This window comes from Bombus fervidus, chromosome 9 (genome assembly GCF_041682495.2).
Source record: "Bombus fervidus isolate BK054 chromosome 9, iyBomFerv1, whole genome shotgun sequence".
Classification (NCBI taxonomy): domain Eukaryota; kingdom Metazoa; phylum Arthropoda; class Insecta; order Hymenoptera; family Apidae; genus Bombus; species Bombus fervidus.
In genome coordinates, this window is record NC_091525.1 from 14,031,753 (window position 1) to 14,054,059 (window position 22,307).

At 39.7% G+C, this 22,307-nt stretch overlaps 1 protein-coding gene across 1 annotated transcript in view; it reads left to right on the top strand.

The window, feature by feature from the left end:
* Window positions 1–17,432: 17,432 nt before the first annotated feature.
* Sifr (SIFamide receptor) overlaps window positions 17,433–22,307 on the top strand; it is a 58,221-nt gene continuing 53,346 nt past the window's right edge. Inside the window, exon 1 of the mRNA XM_072010080.1 lies at window positions 17,433–18,961. Coding sequence (XP_071866181.1) covers window positions 18,394–18,961 — 568 coding nt within the window. The 5' untranslated portion in view covers window positions 17,433–18,393. The remainder of the gene's footprint in view (window positions 18,962–22,307) is intronic.

Sequence of the window (22,307 nt, forward strand, 5' to 3'; positions counted from 1 at the left end):
TTTGTTAGGTGTTTCCGGTTCAACGAGCAATATGATCAATTCTCTTTAACTGCCACTATCGCGTTGCAGTTATTTCGGAACAGGGATTTCGTACGACTGAGAAGAGTTGTATCTTTAAGAAGTTACCAATTAACGAAACGCCTAGATAGGAAAAAAGCATTTCCAATTAGCGAGCTACTTTTCTCTTGCGCGTGAAATTGTGTCATCTCGTTACTAAAGTACTCGTCGTTGATTCGAAAATCGTTCATTCATGTAAATACGCTAGAAGCTCTGTCGGTACTTTGAGATCCTTTATTACTTTATTATCGTTATTATCGTCATTATCGTTTCTTGCTTCTATCTTTTCTACCTTCTTCCTGCTATTTATCGTGTTCTTTTTATATGTAAATGTTTTATGTACAGTACGCTATATGTTTTACGTTGGAAATGCGAATATCGTGTATCAAAAACTTGTATAGTTGTCTTTCTTGTTAGAAAGAGATCGTGCGTGTAATTGTATTTCGTCGTGATCATCTTATGGCGGAATATTTATTTCAGAAACACTTGGAAAATATTTCGGTCGAAGAAAGCGTGGTGATTTAAAAAATTATTATTAGATATGTATATAAAGAAAGTTTCTATTTTGTACATATAGATTCGTAAGCAAAATGAGAAAAACAGATTTTCGATATAAATATTATTAGATAATCAAAAAATTTCGTTTAATAGGAAATTTATACTAAATTTCTATCGCTAGCTTTAATCTTCCTTAGGTCTGGCAAATCCCGAATTTCCAATGAAAAATTAAATTGTTCTTATATGTACATAATGTTTCTCCGTTTTTCGACTAAATAATCAGCTTCTCATTTCGACGTAGCTGTGCCTTGTGAATACGCGAACTTTCCAACGTCCGTTAGTTACTATCATCAAGCGCATTCCCTATATTTAACGTGATTGTAAGAAGATGTAACATATGTATGTATGTAATAATAATGTATAATTTATATCGCGGCCCCAAGTTAGGGAAAATAACTCTGTTATAAATCGTTAATAAAGGCAATTACATTAAAACGATGTTCGAACTTCGATCTTCCTTCGTCGGAAATGTTTTCCGCCACAAATTATAGTTTTTTACTTTGGCCGATTATCCGGTCGGAAAGATGGATTTTATATAGAATCGATAGCCTCTTGTGCGAGGGATCTGCTTTTTACAATTATCATTTATCTACGACTTTGTCATTGATCGACAAGAAAACGTTTCGTTTTCCTCGATAATTTACACCTGGACTTTTTAGAAACAGAATCCTTTTTCTTTGATATCTGCGCTCAACTGTTTCTAAAATTCTCAATCTTGTTAATTAGTCTGTAAACTTTGCAAATTTCACCCGACGATCACGTCCGTTATTTTTTAATTTACGGAATCGACCAGTATGTTTTCTAAGCGATTCGCTTATTAGTAGTATGATCAAATACACGGCAAGCAAGTTTTGGAATATTTATGAAACTACAAATCGCAGCGAAGTCATAGTTAAGATCAAGATCGGTACATCGATCGTTCTTATCTCGATTACATTATGCCGTATGCGATCGTAAAAAGAAAAATACAAGCCTATATTTTTTAGAGAAATACTGCTTAAGCAGTAAGTAAGCGAACGCAACTAACAGGTATGTTATTCAGTTATTTAGCGGTATCGTTCGTCAAAGTCCATCCATTTAATATCTAATATCTCCGGTTTTCGGACAAGGCTGTACTAGATAGCCTTATCTAAGCATGACTCGTGACAAAAAGCATACCCTTTACCTTCACCTTTGCTTCTTATACCATTATTTTGGTCTAACGTCCATTTTCGAGTCGATTTTTCTTTCGTTCGGTCCTGTCCTCTCCCCTCCCTGCAACCTGAACTGCGGAACAGCCCTCGATATCTTTAAATGTCATTCGTTAACCCTTTCGTTCTCAATGCCGACTTTAGACGCAGTCTAGAAATAGGTTCTAAGTAATGGTACCGGCTATAGTTATCGTTAGGCTGAGAATGTGTATGTATTTATGGGAAGCGTAAAGGTGCAACGATGCAGATAATGTTCGTAATACGCAGAAATATATCCACATTTACCGAACGAAACGAATCTCTGCCGAGATTCCTTTTCTCTGGATTTTTCTTGCACAAATTTTGCATCGATATCTTCGGACACGTTGCTAATCTTAAAAACGTAAAAATCTCGCGATTAATTTCACGGACGCTTCTTACATCGGCCAGGCGGAATTTTCATCGCGACGAGCTTGTCGCGCGTTCTTACGTACGTACCAAAGAAAGTGACCTTCACGGTGGTGGAGCGTAATCAGCGATAGGATAGGACTTGGGCACCTCAGGAATCTCTTAGACCGCGAGATCAAAGCAGCGTGGGTGTTTTAATTACGGGCAAATGAGTCGAACGCGTAGATTCCTGGTGTTTGGTGTCGTCGATATATCGCTGTTCAATGGGCCTTGAGTCTATCGCAACGCGGCTCATTTGCAGCCGCGTTCTAGGTCTCCTTCCGAACGCGAAGGATGCAAACGAGGTATAGACTTTGCGACACTGGCATTGAAAGAGTTTCTACAGTCGTACTACGGATGAAGGCGAATCGGTGACCAGAAGAAAGAAAAATCTTCCACGAAATCGTTCGCTATCCTACCAACGTCCATTATATTATAACTTTCTACGAGCAATCGCGAAAACCGATCAGCTTTTACGAACTATTTTGCCATTGTGTGCAGCAGACGTGGATCTCGTAAGAGAACGAATCTGAAAGAATTATGGATAGATATTTGTTTCGATCAAAATAAATATTCTTAACAGATATAAGATTCTTCGATTCCGCAGATGTATATTTATTTTTAGAATATTTGAATATTTGAAAATTGATCGAGTTGAAAGAATGGCAAACTATCGCGAAACCACTCGCGAGTCGTGGCATCGAAATCAATTTTCCTTGTAACCAAAGCAAATTGTGCTCACGCGTGATAGCAAATTCCCAAATTCTGATTATCGCGACTTATATGGAAATTGCGACGATTACCTATCGGGTGTAATAGAAAGCACGAAACACTTGTTTTACACAATGTGGTCGTGCTGTCCTTCGGTTCACGTGACAATCGTCCTTGACATCATTAGATTCGGCTCGACGCGTGGATGGAACAATTACAACTGGTCCTATCTCATTTGCGGATGATTTACTCGATCTCTTGTTAGAGCCTTTCTAAGAATTAGCACTCGAAGGACCCGTACTTTCGGCAGTACCATCGTACAGTCTTTTCTACTTATTTTACCCTTGCTCTTACTTAACTTTCTCGAGATTCGACCGACCGACGCTCCACGTATTACTCGTGGCTTACTTGAAGCGCAATGAATGCTATCGAAACAAACTTTTATTCGGGTAATAATTTAAATAAAACTTTCGTTTCATTTATCATTTGCTGTGTTGCTTTATAACACGAGAAACATAGTACCAAGTAATATTATTCGAATAATAATATTTTTGGAAAATAAATTACGTACACAGGTTAGGTTGGATACAATTGGCGAGAAGAATGGGGTTGTACGTTCGTGCAGTGAGTTTCAAAGACAGAAAGTGGATACTCGCGGTTGTTGCAGTGATAAACGATCGTACTTAGGAAGTTCTTTTCTTTTTCTTTCGGTAATTAGGAAGGACTGTGTGGATATTTGTCGGAAGATCGTGAGTGTAATTGGCAAGGATGAGATTTTAGAGGCAGGTGTGCTTGTGAAGCTAATATATCAACACTTCCTCGGCCAGATTTTCGCAAGAAGTAAAATCATACCTGCGTAACCTATAACACGGAATAAATAGCGCTTCGGAAAGTAAAAGAGACGCAGACTGCATAAATCACGGACTGGAAGAGCGAGATACGTCAAGAAAGTTCAAATGTTACCTTTAATCGTATGGAGACGCGTTCCTTCGGCGTTCCTTTAACCAAATTACCCATATACGTTAACCCGGCGCCGGAGACGAAAAAACACGTTCAAAAAGCAAAGGGATAGTTGCGAAGCAAGTGAAAAGTCACGAGACGAGTTTGCAGTCAGCCGGAAAAAGCTGGCCCCTTTGGGATTACCCTGTTTCGGATCGTAAATCATTCCCGAAGGACGCGAGGACGAAGAGCTCGCGGTGCTTTCTGAGTGGAATATTGCGGCTCGAGTGAAAATTGCGTAGAAATTTGTCGGTAGCTTGATTTATTGAACGCGATCAAACCTTCCAGGGTTAAAAAACTAGGAAATAAAGTTTCAAACTGACACAAAGATTAATCGTTTCTTGCCTCATCCTGTATCAATCGTAAAGAATACTTCGACGCAAGAGTAATATATTTCTAAGCACTTTTTCTATTAATCGTGAAAATTCCTACCAAACGTTACTGTGACCATAGTCAAGCTGGCGAAACAAACGTTTTAAAAAGAAGATACAGCACTCTCACGCGATATTATATTTCAAATTCGCACAATTTGTCAAAATCGACGATTGAAGTAATCTACGCATTGGTAAATTATATTACGCGTATAAATTACAATTATAGTCAGTATATTACGTTCGATTGATCGGATCGACATTGACCTCCGCGTTAATCGAACGAAATAAAATATATTCTCCTCGATCGAACCATCAGATTCCAATACTTTCTCTTCGTTAGGCTTAGTTAGTAGATTTAATTTCAATTCAACGAATGCAAAATGGTATGCACAAGGCAGATATCAAGGATTAACACCACGCGTCGCTGATCATAGTCGTGTTCAATACCAATCGAAACCTCGCTCCTTCGATATTGGTTCAAGCACATCATTAACGTGATCGGACAATAAGCTCGAATCTCATCATAGCTGATGCATCGGATGCGTGTTTCGAGCGTATTAGGTGTGTTCCACAGGAGCAAGTATCGGTGTGCGAACGCTTCTATGCGATGAACAACGCCTCGTGGCGTTGATTGCTATATTCTCTGGCTCCATAGGATCGCATTTGCGATTTAGATTTGGCATTCTGACTATTGTTGGAATTGGCATATCCTTTTACAAATGTCGATCAATCGTAGATTTTTTTGTACACGCGTAGGGTCGTCTTGGACCAATTATTTTATTATAGAAAGTACGTAGGATCCGTAGCGAATCATGAAAATTACAAGGAATTTGTTATACGAAAGAGAACATAATTTCTTTTGTAAGATATATTATATCGCACAATAGTCAAATCTTATCTAAGGAAAAGATTTATGTTCCATGTTACCCTACATTCCCCTATGTATATAGAAACGCGAGAGATAAAATAAATAACGTTATATTTCGATATTAAATAAAACTGAAACAACGATAATAATTGGCGAATCAATCGCGCAAAACTATTTCATTTTCGGATCGTATGGCACTCTCGAGGACCTCGTATCCATCGGTACATTCTTCTTGAAGAATCAAGTTTCCACGCGATATCGCACATATCAGATTACTCTGACATTCTTCGAATTTCTCACCAGTTGTTACTAATGTTTCGGTATAAGCGAATTCTCGCTCTCACGCTTCAGATATCAATGGAAAGTTTGACCGCAAGACGTCCCGGTGTCTCTTCATCGGACACGTGGTTTACCACGCGTCGCGATTCCCTTCTCGATGCTTCGGAGGAAATGAGTTTTAACCGGTCGATCGGATCGAAACGAATCGAATTACGGGACGCTTAACAGGATCGCGACGAGACGTCGAATGGCTTCAAAGGAAGACGATTAAGGGGGTAACCTTGGCCTCGGGGAGAGAGATCCCACGGGATCCCTGGGAACCGATATATTGGCGTAGGCGGGAAACGGCTGGAACACACGGAACCAGGATCGATAGAGATGGGGTCGATGGAAAGTCGGAAACTCGCCCTTGCTGCCGTCACGGAATAAGTAGCTAATATTTCACCGGAGTATTCGAATAACGTCTCGTTGAAAGACGGCATCTTGCAAACCGAGACGATGTCGTCGAACACGTGCCATTTCAAAGAAGAAGACAAGAGACTGTAAGGAAGGAAGGAAGAAAGGTTGCAACCTTCGATTCGATCTGAAAAGCCGCTCGAAGAATCCTTTGTGGCTTAATATCCGCGCTGTTCCTCTGGCTTAAGGATCGACTCAAACTGGCCGTCTCAACAGCTCGCTGAATTTTTTATCGAATCCCCGTTTTTCCGCTACGTCGATCCATGCACCGAGCACGAGCATCGATTTCGTAGCCAGGCCGCGGAACTTTTTGTTTGTTCTCTCATCAACTGCGAGGAAGAAAAGCGATAGAATGATTTATAGGAATAGCTTGATACGGCTAGCTTTAACGCGAGAATGAAATGTTGCGAAATTGACCGGCGAATATGACCGATTCGTATGCAAATCGATATATCCAGATACGAATAAAGGAAATTTTCCAGCCCTCCTCCGAACGTTTCGTATATCCATTTATTTCGTCGCTTGCAATTTGCAAGGAACTCGAAACGTTCGAATAATGTGGCAAGACGTTAGTGCCCCCGAGACAAGACGAAATCACTTGGCCACGATACAGACAGCCTTCGATTTTAGCTAAGGGGCATCGAAAGACTTACCAAGAACCTGACCTCTGTTTCTGTTCCGTTCGAGGGGTGGATTTACAATAGAGGCTGGGCGCCTGGTTTCTATCGCGATCACTTTTAATTTTGTTTTCCTCTGTCCCGAACCAAGATGGGTTACGTTCCGCGGAAAGAAAATATTCCAAGATCTTGGAGCATCCTTGACATCTCCAGGAATTAACTTCCTTTCGTCTTACGATTCATTGCATTTCATCTCCATCGATCTCTTTTAGCATTCGTTTCTTCGGCATTTTCGGTTTCCGGTCGCTTTGCCGCGAATATATCGATATACGTATGTGATCGTGATCATAGATGTGGATAGTTAAAATGTGTTCATTTGTGGTTTTGTTCGCAGGAATTACGAGTGAAAAAATGGGAAATGTGTCGCTGTAAGTTGTAAAGCGTGCCCTTTCTCGACTAGAATAGCGCTTTTTATGAAAAAAAGCAACAAATTCCAATGATACGTGGAAAGTGATCTTGTAAATTTAAATTATCGTTCTTTAATACCTGACAAATTAGTTACAGGAGTATTAAGAAGTAGCAATTATTAAATTAATCAGAATGATTTTATCGTAATATCGATAGCAATTTATTCGCGACATTCGCAATACATATCATTACATTAATACACGATAGTTTGCAGGAATGGGAATGAAGAACGAGTGATACGATCTTTACTAAACGAGGCGAATGTACACCTTTTCTATTTACAATTAATAGGAAAATGGTTTAATTAGAATATCGTCGCTAGTCTGAATTTAGCTACAAATTACAAATCGGTACTTTTAATATCACAGCATTGTCCCAGTTACGTTGCACATATACTATATAATTCTTGGCACAAAAATTGTAGAAGAAACTTGAACAGATGACACAAGGACAGTATGCGAGACGAAGATAATTAAAAGACGACGATCGTGTGTTATAAAAAAAATCGCCTATAGCCTTCGTACAAATGTACTGTAATGCCGTCTATTGGTATCTATTCCAGGCATTCTTTCTGTCATTCTCGTTCGATCGCCAAAAATGGCTCTAGAAAGAAATATGCTAAGATAAAGCTACGCTTGCTTGATATATGGTAGCAAGGTTGATCGTCTCGGCCGGATATACTCGTCATTCAAAATTTATATCGCGAAGTTACGTTGAACGCGTGCTGTCCTGAGAAGCGACTACAAGGTGCATATAATTTTCTCTGTAACCGATGAAGATTGGAAACGACCAACGCGCATCGCGTATACCTTATCGTTTTGTATCTATGTATGGTCGATAATTGTGCCGTACGATTTTCTCTGTGAGATATTTCACGTTCGTCGAAGCGGAGTACGAAGATCGGAATCGAAAGATTTCCAATCGTTCTTGGCTATCCGTTTACGTCGTCGAAATTTTGATGCGAGCGAGAAATAAGAAGGAGCAAACGATTACACGCGATACGAAGCTTCTGGTATTCGCGCTGTAAGATAATTGACAAACTTTCGTTTCTAACTGGCAATTTTAATTTACTCTGGGTGGTAAAATATTCAGCAGAAGTATATGACTATAGAGGAAAGAAAATTAGTTACGCAAAAGTTGACAAATCTATATTTTCCTCTACCGAAGTTTCATATGCTTTATAGAAAAAGAGACAAAGGAAGATATTTCTATCTATAAAAGTTTATAAAAGTTAACACTTAAATATATGTTTCACGAACCAGAGAATTAAGATTAAAATTAGATCGTTTGTTTCTCTCTTGCAAATTGATCATACTTTATAGAGAAGAAAATTCCTCGCCTCTTTCGATAATATTTTCTTTATCATAAAACGAAGATACAATAACAGGCGCGTATGTTCCGCGATACTTCGTATACAAAGTATCCGTTTACAATTCATGGCATTACGCTTGTTAAGAAGCACAAACTTCTTCGAGCAAGTAGCGTAGGAACATCCCTACAGTCACGAAACAACACCACTAGCGCAGTTTCCTATGAAATATCGATCTTCACGTCATAACAAACTACAGGTTCCATGCTCAAGCTCAAGTAATTCGCGTGTTCGGTTGAATCGATCGAAACAAAAGGGCCATTATACGTGCAGGAAGCTGCAGGCAATTATTGTAAGAAAATCGTGTTCATGGTGTTGCACTACCGTATAAATAATATTCTTAAAACAATTATCGAAGAAATCTATATAACGTTAGCTGCAGCTTACGTTAACAGAAGATACGTGAAGATCATGGCGCGAAGAATAGAAGATGTATTTTAATGTAAGATATTCGTGGTACAAAGGTTGAAATGATTACTGTATTAATTTTCAATATTGAACGAGATAAAAATTAATTTCCCAACTAATTACGATAAATATCTAACAACCTAATATTACTATCTAATATTTCTCCATCGATCGTATTAGCGAAATATCGTTTGGAAATGCATCGAAGTGGCAGCGCTCGCGCGTATAAGCTTAATTTGCATTTAACTATAAAATTACCATCAAAAGCCACAGCGTTTACGATATTCGAGCAAAAACACGCGTTCCTCCGGAGCGCGAAGCGAACCAATATCTATATACTCGTCATTAATGGTGCTAATAATTGCAGCCACGGTACAATCCCGGCTACAGGAATGCGTCGATTAATTGGCTATATGTAATCGAAATGGCATTCCGAACTTTCTTCGAAGAATTTCAATTTTAATTTTACGCGAACCTTCCAGACCAGATTACGGCTGGCTTTTTGTGGTCTTTGACTATTCTTTCTTCTGTGCCATTAATCGCCCTTCTAATCGTGCCTTCGCGAACAAGTTGGTGAGCGCGAGGTTATCTGGCGACAAGGTTGGCAGATCTTGATGTTCTTCGTTGACCGCGAAGAAAAATATCGTGTAAGAAGAAAAGAAGGATTGAAGTTTTGAGATTGTAACGATTTATTATCTTGGTATTTGATTTGACGCTGATTTTAAAAAATAGTCGCCCGAAGTATCGTAGCGAACGCGTTCGTTTGCAGCCACTCGACAGCCACTCGTATCGGTAAACTGAGAATTTCAATATTCGAACTAGTGGCAAAAAATTAAACTACTGGGAGTAGGTCGAGTATCCATATGATCACCAACGTTTAATTAAATGGACACGTTGTGAAAAACCAATGTTCTTAAATTTGTTTTAATGCTTTTAAATCGAACATAATAACGAGAGTCGTATAATTAGTTCAATAGTTATAAAAACTTACGGGATGGAATTTTCTCCTAGAAAAAATGAAAGTAATATACCTTCGGACGCTTTTTCAAAAAACGGAATAACTTTTTTAAAATTGGGCCAAACGTTTTTTGTTTTGAAAAATTAGGTCTAGCTTACCGGATGACGCGTGAGAATTTTTTGAAAAAAATACAATTGATCGGAATTGCGAAGAAAAAAGTAAAGATCATTTTTTGTAACTTTTTTATCTGGACCTGTAATGAAAATTTAAACAAAGCGTTTTGAACATTTACGAGAGTTATGTGCTTCGAAATCGGTTGGTGCAGGAACAAACGACGCGCGTCGAAAGAGGTAGATTTATTACGATTACAGGCCAAATGTCGTGGAAAACTGTGATTTTCAACATTTTTACCGTTTGTAGCTCGTAGCAACGTTAAGCGATCTTGATGAAAATTTTCACTTTCTACTTTCGTTTTCTGTAGAAAAACATCGGTACAAAGTTGTTTTTAATTTTGGCCCGTTACCGTTAATACCGTTTTTCAGACCACTGTGAGTCGTCCAGATTCTCCGTACACGATCACACGGGAAATATCGTCCGTCTTATCGACTGAAAAATATTCGTGATCGCGGCTCGATCGACGAGAAACAAGCATCCGACTCCCTGTAGTTCGTTTAAGCTGCAAGAAAACTCGAGAGCCGGTGCAGCCGCGTTGATACTCGGAGATTTATGATCCCGAGATCGAACTTCTTGTGTTTCTTACGCCGACTGTCGTTACCTTGAAACGTCGAACGACAGGGTAGTCCGTGAACGTCGAACGAGGGTTCACGGACAATGGAATTTCGTTGGATTTTTCTGTGACATGTAAGACAACGCTGGAAGCTTCGAGCGTTCGAAACTATCGTTCTTTTGAGACGTTATAATAGCAACGTTCCTGTTACTATCATGGCGGATGACAAACGTTTTGCTAACTTTAATATTCATAATGTAAGGTAATCGTTCCGTTAGTCGACAGCAAAACAAGTGCTGTAAATCATACTACGAATCGTACATTTACATTTTAGATACGTAGTATGGAAATTTGAATTTTAGCGAACTACAAATGGTACAAACGCGTAGATAATAGACCGAATGTTTGAGATCGAGGCATGAACGATGAAAGAAGACCGTATGAGAGTATCCTGAGAGTATCTGCCTATTATTAAAGAACGAGAAATCAGCGTTATGGTAGCTCCACGATATAGCGATGTAGTTGTAAAACCAATCAGGAATGAAATTAACGCGTTTATTTAGGTATCAGGGGAAGCAAATTGACAGAAATACGAGAAGTTAAAGATTCGAATCGTTGGTTGCGGTTGTACGAAGAAATGTTTAATACAGCGTATTAGTCGATGTAACTTATCGGAATATTAAAAAATACTTTCCTTCGTATTTCGAATATGATCTATTCTATGTAATTACTCTTTGTTTTCCTGCTGCTGCTAACTTTTCGTTTTACAGGCGCGTTGGAACAGAACGTAACATGGAAATGTAAAAGGTGGAAGGCGGAGATGATCCTCCAGAGTCGTTAATTATTTCAACGAAATCGATCGAGATACGTCGGATGGAGGAGGAGAAGGTCGTACCTTTGAATATTAATTAGCCGACCCTTTGAATCGATGCTTCTCATTTGAATTTCATGGGGCTACGTTAAATGCCTCGTATTCGTGTCGTAATTTCAACAAAGTCGACGATTTTTATTACGATGATCGGGAAGAAATTACACCGGGACTTATCAACGCGTTATTTCCTTCACGGAAAATTTCATCCTACGTTTATCGAGAACACTGAAATTCGTTTAGACGGTGAGTAAACATCTCTTTTCCTCCTTATCGCTTCTACATCGTCACCATCGAAGAGAAAAGACCTTTTCTATTTATCTTCTACCTTTTTTCTCTTTTAATCCCTCGCTTTATCCGCGGTTCTCGACTGGCAATCTTTTCCTTGATCGCCTAAAAGCGATTAGAATATTCGCATCGCCTCTCGTTCGGAAGTTTTCAGTTTAATTAACGGATATGAGATAGCAAATTGTGGACATATTCTATCCGGTATGGAATTATCGACGAAGATGCGATTAACGTGGCAACTCAATTAGAATCTCGATTAGTTTCTCACACCCTGACCGCCTCTCTTTCTCCCTCGCGCTCTAGCATCATCGCTCCTTGCGCGACCTTGCGTCATCGCTCTCCATCTTACAGCTCTTCTTTCCCAACGTGCTCCACGTCGTTTAGCTATTTCCCCCTAATCCCTCCCTCCCCCTTGAGTCTGGAATTTTCGGAAATCTACGAAGCTGACAGGTTTGTCGGCGAAATTGATTTTCAATCGATTCTAGCGAACCGAGAGGAATTTTTCATATTCTCTTGAATATGCTTGAATATGCAAAAAGCTATGTCACCTGCATTATTTTTGGCAATTTGATAATCGCATCGATGCGTCGTACCAACCAGTGACAAAAATTCTTTCAATTTGATTTAAATTTAGTACTTGATACGTTATTTATAATATTATAATATTTGAATAGAAATATTAAAGGTACGCTATAGCGGAATTTAGGAATGTATATTTAGCCATGACTGAGATACTAAAAATAGTTCGTTTGCTATTTCAACCCGTCGAATTCGTTGAAAGGTACAGTAGTCTCCCCGCATTGCGGCCTTTTACTTTCAGTCGGCCGAACGCGCCGCGTACACGTGTCTTTCAATCGATCCCATGTTTTTCAGCAATCGCGAAACGCAGTTCAATTCCCTACCGAGGAACTTCCTCTATCGTTCTTACCGTGCTTTTTATTAAGAAAAAAAGAAAGAGGAGGATGCTCGAGACGGGACGATCTTGCGTCGATCGATTAACCGCGCGCGTTGCCAAGTTCGATTCGAGTGTTTCGTCGCGAACGCTAGTTCAGGATTTTTATTGGTCGTCGACGATGGTTCGGGAACTCGGAGACATTCCGGTCGAGCACACACGAGATACCACCTCCGCGCTCGAAATGGCCGGATAATAAGTAAATTCTGATTTACGATCATGGCGACAACTTTTGCTAGAGCGGGCGTGTTATGCAAATCGGACGCTTGTATACGTTGCGTTGAGAAACACCGAAACCGTGACTTAACTCTGTTTGCGAAAGTTTTTTGGACTTACTGATACTCCGAGCTTGTTTTACTTTCGATTTTACCCGTTTGTGTTACACGTTCAAGGGATTTCTTGGGTTGGAAAACGATGATTCCGTTTTCTTCAACCCTGCGAAGCAGGATTTGTCATACACGTGTGAAATCTAGATATATTTTTGATAGAATCGGAAAGCTCGAAGAGTTTGAAAAATTGACATTTTTTAAAGATTGAAACACTTTGTAAAATGACTGATGCAGCTAAATTTGTCGTAATTAATAATTGTTACGGATAACAAATAACGAATATGAACAATTATGGCCGTAAAAATCAATCGATCGCCGATATATTTGTAACAAAGCGTATAAAACGAGTGCGTAACCGATCGTTATTTAAGATAAATGGGACGTTCGTTCATCTTTAACTTCCCCTTTGCGCTTTCGCGTCGATCCTGGTTCGGTTAAGCATGAAATTAGAATCGAACAAGTTGTTCAATCTTCCATTGAGCTTCGCCTATTTATCTAGACATTTTGCAATAATTACCGTTTTCCATGCAATGATATTAACTAAAATTTACCTACACTGATAGTAGATTTCAATGTATATAAAAAATTAATTTGTGAAGTTAGTACATATTCAAAAAATATTAAAGAAGTGCTCGAGTAAGAGATTACTCCCTGCCCTCTCCTTCAGAGTTTAAAATAATATAATCACTAATTGTAAGATTAACATCAAGAAGCATTTGTTTGCATAAGTGAGATTAAAAAATTGTAATAGCGATTATAAAATTTGCCTATATCGTTTTATTTTTCGATATTGTACGGTTCAGTATATATCGTAATACTTGTAGCGAATACTACTATAAATCTCTAAATCTGAGTATAGTTTCGTTATAAATGATAATTATTTGTTGGGAATGAAACACGAAAAAGAACGAAACTAAGAATAAGATCGCGTTTCAGCCGGAAATTACGTAGCTTCACGGAAAAAACGACAGGAAGCCAAAATATTTCACGGACATCGGCACTCAAACTATAGTGAGATCTTTGAGAGCTTGCGACTGAAATAAAATGAGTTAGCTCTCCGCGACGAACTCTACAAAACGAATTACGAACTCGCCGGAAGTTCGACGAAAGTCGAAGATGTCTAAGAATCGAGATGCGAAATCACTTGCCACTTCTTCGGCAACGTTTCATCTTTTGGAAGCGTCAGGAGGCCAACGCCGAATACATAAATACATGTATTGTATAAAGTCTCGTTGTAAACGGTTCTTAAAAAGCGATCACGTTGGTCTCGAATGTAGTAAATTTTTGGAGAAATTTTCTACACTTTTAAGAAAAAAGTATTTTGTTTTTCAAATTTTTAACCAAATATTATGCCATGTATCTAATTTATAAAATTATTTTTTGCAATGTCAATGTTAGAAGAAAGAAGAGAAGAAATTTTATAATCCAAACTTTAATTTAATAAATTAAATTTTTATAGCTAGAAGAGTGATACAATTATGAAAAGTACATTTTTAGAATTTCATTACGAAGTAAGTACGTGAATAACGTTCATATTGGAAGAAACAAATTACGTACTTCCATAGGTTTATTTACAGCAAGAAAATGAGATATATAATAATAAAGTTTAATCTAAACGCATCACTTTTCTGTACTTTTCAATTTTTAGATGGAATTCGGAGGTAATCGACGCGATTTCCGAACAGCTCAAGCATGGACAACTAAGAAAATTAAATTTTCAAACTTACCAGTTGCGCCGTAGATGCACGTAAATAAACGTCGATATAATTCGTCTCCCTTTAAAATGTTTTGTTGTGGTCGACCATTGCGCTGTAGTTTGACTGTTATTGACATTCTCCAATGTTGTGGACTCTTCCTGCGCACGCAACTTGCTCGACGATTAATTATTCCAGCGAATATATACACTACGCATCGTTCGACTTGTTGGTTAACTTGATTATGCGCGTACAAATTTTAACGAGTATTTTTTTTAAACCATCGATTCACTAACACGGTTCCACGATTAAACTGCGATTACGGCGAATGCGTGTTCTTATAGATAGATCGGGACAAATATATGGATTCTTATGTAAGCATACGTCTTTAGATATTTCTTTTGTCAAAACCAAAGATTTGAAAACACGAATTCACCGTAAACCGCTGTAACCTAACCAATATTTTCCGCATTAAATCAACAAATTGTTTCAGATAAGTACGTAAATATGTAGTTGTTTAAAAGACGGACAATTCGATTATTCGGAGCAGTAAAATCAAGAGAAAAGAAACCATGTTTACGACACGACACTACTTTCGCGGTACTGTTTCCTTTTGATGATTTTAAGAACCGATACGGTACGTCTCTACGATCGACACTGTGGTCGATAATGCGCACCTATCGCAGTTGAGCAATTTGAAGCGTGATGCGCGCGCAGAATAGTTTTAACGACTCGAAGTACGATGTGCGTAACGTGTGGTTTCGTGTTTGATCGTTGTGTAATTTTTCAGTGTTTTAATCGATATTATCAAAATCTAAAAGCTCTTTCCGCAGACTTACGAGGTGCTTGTATTCTCCAGTTATTTCATACAGTGAGTAGAAAGTTTTATATTTAAAAATTTGGTAGTTCAATGTTCGAACGTAGCGTCGTTTCGATTTTAAGCGGTCGCCATATTGCACACGTACAATACTTGCTTGAATTCAAATCGGAGAATCGCATTGCAATTTACGCGGAGCAGAACCTTCGAGTCCTTCGACAGAGGAATAAATCTATCACGAACAAATGGAAAAGACAATACTTTTTGCATACTCTTTCTAATCATTATCTTTGACAATAGATTTAGGTTACGCTATGCTCGAGACACTGACAAAGAATAGAAGAAAATAGCGAGACTAGTCGTTCAAATTTACGCGAAACAAGGTTATTGGAATTTAGGCGAACTCTTTGGCATAGGACTTACTGTATTTTAACATAACGCGACGAACGAAATTTTACGAAACTAGGAAAAGGTAGTTGGATGATAGTTGGAAAATTTGGAAACTTTACAAATTGAAAATGCCAACGATAAATATGTGCAGAATAAGTTATAGGAGTTAGAGAAAGATGTATGATTTTTATGATACGCCATTGTAATTTTTAACGAAAAGGAAACATTGTTTGCGATATCGAATGGTTTGACGACGATAGTTCCTTTTTGTTTTTTACAAGAATAGCGAATATCTCATAATGAAGGTTAATCGCGGAAAAATTAAGCGAAAAGAATTATTGGTTTTTAGTGACAATGTTAACGATAAGGAAAATCTTACGATGATTGTCGCGGATTTGCAACAGCGTGAAGTTCGTTATAATTCTCTTTGTGGCTAGAAGATCTCGAGCGGTTAGACGCGGAAAATTATGCTTTGAGCGTTCAGACGTTAAATAGACACACGATTCTTCCTTTGTATTCTCTTCTTGCAGGAAATCGATTTTGACAAAGAGAAATATGTTTTGAAGTACGAATAGCATAAACGATGGCAAACTCCATAGATCCAAATTAAATATCGAGAAAAAATTTCTAATGCTATTATTCCTATCAATATTTGTATGAAAATGCGTGAATTTTTTTTTATAAATCTCCGCTACAGTTTGAGTCTTAGGAATTACATAATTTCGTAGAAACGTTCGTTGTTTGATTACTTTTTCCTACTAGAAAAACGAAATTTATGTTCCATTATCAGTGCTGAAAGTATTTCAGACAACAGTCTGTCTATTATTAGAACCAAGTCTTGGTTCGAACGAAATCTTTTACCGTCGTGTCGGAAACTCTGAAGAAGTTGCTTCTTCGAAACCGAGTTATACAAGTTCATCGTAGGCATTCACGAGGAAAACGTTTGACAATCGCAAGAAGTTTGCTCATTTCTAATCCAGTTTGTTTGTCTCCTTCGCTCTTCCTATAGATATTTTTCGTTATTAGGGTGACGCGAAGTATCATCGTCGCTACATGCCGATAAAAAGGAAGAGATGGCAACGCTTATTGGATACATTCGTTGAAAGCTGCTACGTTTAAATAACACGGTCGTAACCAATATCGCAAACATAGAAATAAAAAGTCGTAATGGAAAGTGTGTGGAGGAAGCGAAGGAACTTTCGACTATCGTACGACTGACTGTCGTGTTTGTAAAGCAAAGTTTTACAGAGTATACATCGTGGCGTCAGCGTGGCTAAATGGCTGCGATTTCTCCGAAGTTGAAGGAACGCGTGTAGGGGTAGAATATACGAAAGCGCGTATGAAATAAAACATGTCGTATTAGAGCATGGTACATCGTATTCTAAAACAGATCTTCAAATATTTTATTTACCAGTAATCCTGTTATCGTTGTAACTGAACCAAAAAATCCTTTGTACTCTATAGTTTTATAAAATTATAAATTGCCCGAAGCAATTGAAGGATCGTCTTGGCTGTCCCTTTGATTTTTATATTTACTTTTTACGTCTATACATCTTCTTTAATTATCATTTTTAAATCCTCGTACTATCGAGTCTATAGAACTTGCCCATTTCCGATCACGATATTGACGAGATTCTTTAATTCTGTTTCTTATGTTCGTCCTTTGCGTATAATTCCCTTCGAATCTTGCTACTTCCCGGTCTCGAGCTGTACGCCACTACGACGATCGCGACGTAGCTCGCATGCGGGTGCATGTGCCGGTGGATGGTAACGCTTGCGCAGTGACGGCGCGTCGCCAGACAGCTCGCCGCTACGGGTGCATCTCGCGGCAGTTCACAGTCGTCTTCTAAAGCAAGCTCATTAGTCGCTCAGCATTCGGCCGGGACACCTTTCCGTGGATCACGCTACACACGTTCGAACATCTCGTGTCCCGTTCCACTCGATATTATTCCACCTTTATCTCCTCCGTAAAAACTTCTCCCTCCATCCATCTATCTCTTATCTCACCTTCCGTTCCTAATCAGAGGCTATCGACCAACTACCAGAACAAAGTTTTCATCGAACAAGTTAAGAAACAAACATCTCCCGCCGCGCTCGATATCGTACAGTCTTTCCGCGAGGGGATGCGACGAAGCTCGATAGGCTCTCGTACACGTGCTAGTTGATCGTCTCTTACTTCTTCCGCTAAAATATTTTTAAATACTCGCGATTCATCGTCCCCGCGCGTTTTCTTCGGTCACGACATCCGTCCGGTTCCAGTGAATCTCTTGGAACAGTCTGCGAGTCTCCTGTCCAACGACGTCTCGATGATCGAGTGTCGCGCGGCATCGATATTCTTCGAACGGATAAGTCGAACGTAAGGAAACACCAACCACGGTATCGTGAAAATCGGTCGAAAGAGGACGATAGAGGGGAAAGGGAAGCGCAGATCCAGATACACGGATCGATCAGGTGAACGGGGTGTACGTAATCGAGGGTGAAGGCGGAACTCGGGCGAGCCGAGGTCGTCGACACCGCGACGCGACGTCGTCGGTGCAGAATATCAAGGGAAATATAACGAGCACGATATCGAGAGAGCGCAACTCGGCCGATGGTCGAAACAACGTCGACTCAACGGTTCACGATCAAGTTACCCATGCTGCAACCACCGTCTCCTCTCCTGGAGATGGCATCGCTACGTCTGCCGGACTCCGAGGAGTTTGACGTTGATACGCGTCGTAGAAGTAACAATGGAAACGTCCCGCCTACCACCGTTTCGGCCATTCCACAGACCACGGGTACCCTCTTGCAGATGAGGAACGATCTTGGCGATTATCTCAATAACCTGATCGCGGAGGCTATCACGACCAATCCGAGGACATCGATGGAGGAGCAGGGTGGACTTTTGAACGCCAGCAAGACGGCGAACCTCTCGACCGCTGAACAAATTCCCGATCGGCTGTACAGGCACAGCATGGCCATGTCGGCGGTTTACTGTGTCGCTTACGTTCTGGTCTTTGTCGTCGGTCTGATCGGCAACAGTTTCGTCATAGCCGTGGTGTATCGGTCACCGCGGATGCGGACTGTAACCAACTTCTTCATCGTCAATCTCGCGGTCGCCGATGTCCTCGTCATAGTCTTCTGCCTGCCTGCTACCCTGATGAGCAACATCTTTGTCCGTGAGTACCAGAATGTTACAGTATTCATTTACATTGCATCGAGAATTTAAAGTTTACGTAGAATGATTCGCGAGTGCGAAGAAACGTTTTATGGGGAATGGGTGTTTGGTATAGATCTTGGGTTATGAGAGCTTAATTATATTGGACTAATGAAATCGCTGGCTTTCCAAGGGCGTTTCAAATCTATTCTATACATAGGATTATTAATATCGAGAAATCCGAAATATACGGAAGAATCTCAGCTATTAGAACACCGGTTAAGGAAGCGATCGATTATCGAAACATCGTTTAATAGAGAATTCGATGGTCACACGCGAGAAACATAAAGTTCCTTACATACCTATCCGAAATCTGTTAATATTTATATATTGTATATGACGTACATGACGATTGGTTCGAATAATTAACGTTCCACGTTAATATAAAAGCTCGAAATTATTCGTCTAATCCATTAGGATCTCCGATAGCAAAAGATTCTATATCAATATTCTTCCTAATCCGCTTGGCGCGACCACTCGAATTTCGAAAAATCGACCACTCGCAACTTCTTATCTATTATAGCGCAAAACTTTCTCCATAAACATTATTCGGTACTTACAAATCACCATCCACTACTCTCTTAAACGATAAACGGTAAATCGTAAACGTAAAAGCGGATTCTTGTTACATTTACGATTCTTTGTACGATTGCGTACACACGAATCTAATACGGGCAACGATATGGTATAACGAACGGAGGAACTCTGCTACCGATCTCGAGTATTGATCGTGCGTGATCGAGCGAAGCGGTGGGAGAGAAAACGTAAAAATTGGATCGAAGGCGATTAAAGGGGAGGCAAGGTGCGATTCGTTCGGCGTCGATTTGTCGTTGCAGGGGCCTCCACTCTCTGGATCGAGCTCGTGGGGGTCACGGGGGTGGAAGCGTGCTCGGCGGGGATCCCTTGCCAGTACGGAATCGATCCCTCCGTGATCCTCTCGAGCGGGCCATGTTCACGCTCGATGCACCGAGCGTATCGCGATTCTGATTTCACACAAGGGCCGACAGCTTCATCTCGAGTAACTGCGAATAAATTATTCTATAATGGAATCGCGCGAAACTTACTCCTTCCATAGCTCGAAGAAAAGCTCGTGAATTCTTTTCAATTTCCCGTGCGCTTCATTCTGATCCCCACCGGGTTTATTTTCGAAAGAAATTTTAATCTCTCGCAGGCTTGCGCTCGCGTACACGATGGATTCAGCGATTTATTTATCGCACTTTTTCGCGAAATATATTTTTAACGATTCGATAATTTAATGCAACGTTTTGTTCGATTCGCGTTCAAAAAGTTTCAACCATTTTGCGTTTAAATCGTTATAATGGAAATATAACATAGGGACTCTGTCGAGCTGTTTGTGTATAAACGCGGCAGAAAGCCAAATCTTTTCAATTTCTCGCTGGCTGGATCACGATCGTTGCCAAATTTATGTCCAAGGAAGGCTTAATTCCTCTGTAGACTTGTGCTCGCGCGCTTCATCGATTTAACGACGATTAATTAAACGGGTCAGTTAATGCCGATTCGAAGGAGGGGATAACGAGCAGTAAATATAATTTCGTCGAGGGTAGATCGTCCGATTGATTAGAGATTGTTACGTGCGTGTATCCCATGTAACGTCCATCTAATTACGGTTGTTTAAACCGGATCGAAGGGCGAGCACAGACGTAAAGGGGTCGTCTCTACGATTCTGCGCGTCTTCGGAGGTATGTGTCGCGAATGCGAAGCAGGAACGCGCGCGGATAAAGTGTTCCAGCGAGATTTACCAAGATCCACCGAGGGATCCTTCGCATCGATCGTTTGTTTTCACCGAGCGGGCACCGTTACTGCCTTGTATCCACTTTATTATCCACGTTAGGACCGTAATGCTGTCGCTGGCGGCGTTAAAGGTTATTGAAACCTAATAAGATCATCGTCGTTTCCCGTTTTAGCGGACTATATCTTATTCCGAATCGAAGTATTTCCTATCGATAATTCCTTCCTCGTCAGATGTTTGTTTTATCGTCATCTTTACCTCCGCTTCCTCGTGTTTGAGTATTATACCTTTTATCAATAGAAAATATCCTACAACAAATATTATGCAGAAGAGCTATTCAAGCTTTTTCGATCGTAACGATTGAAACGTGGCTTTTGCATCGTTCGATCGATCGTATTTTTCCATCGTCAGGTGAAATTAATTTTACTTCCGTATGAGCAAGAACTTTCTATATTCCTTAGCGATTCTAGTTGCTTCCGAATCAAACAATTCGTTTTTCGTTCGCTATTTTCGTTCGGTAGCTTTTCAGCGAGTAAATTGACAGAAAAGAGTTTCGTTCGAGGGACGACGATCGGTTCATCTGGTCTCGAATCGCAAAGGTCGCGATAATTGCGATAGAGACGGTATTCGGCCGTGAGCCTCCAGAGCAGCCAATTGTCAGCGTGTCGCATTGTCGCACGACTAACGACGTCATTAGCACGCACTCGCGCGGCCAACATGCCTCGCCAGTTTGTTTTCTCCGAGGAATTCAAGTGTTTCCTACGGAGTAGCCGACTTGTTCACCGTGTAAACTATTTTCACTACAATTCCTCGATTTTATATAGTAAACTCATTCTACAAATAATTGTAATCTAATTATAAATTCACCATCCACTAAATAAGATTCAGAAATGGAAATCCATTGAGACATATATTATCGATTGAAGCCAATTTTCCAGATAATCATCCATCTAAGCGCTTATTTAATAATTTAAACGTTTAGTCGGACAAACGTATGACAGATTTCCTTATTCATTATCCAAGTACACGCCAACAGCTTCGATGTAACATTTAACATACAACTTTAAACATAGTTATTTACTTGGGCAATATAGAATAATATGGTTCTTTCTTCGCGCTGTAAAATGCAAAATGAGTTAAGTCATCGATTTTACTTGACGTTCGAGTTCAAGGCGATACGTCGCTTCTAACTTCTCGAACATAGATTTAATCCAAGAATTTTCATTCCAGCTTTTATCAGAGGAAAGTACTTTTAAACTTTATTCAATTTTTCCCCTTATCCCCTTCTTGGATCGAACGCGACATTTGCAACGTTAAACTTTGAAAATCCAGTGAAAACGATGTGGATATTAGGATACCAATGTCAAGAGTTACAAGTGTAAACGACCAAACAAATATTATTTTTAAATACGATAAAACGTTCGAGAAAATACGTCGTAGACCCAATCTTGGTTAGCTATCGATCGCTTTTACACCGTTTGCTCAATTTTATTTATACGATTTAAAGTAGAACATCGTCGTTGCCAGTCTTGTTCGTGTAGAATTCTCCTCGTTTTAC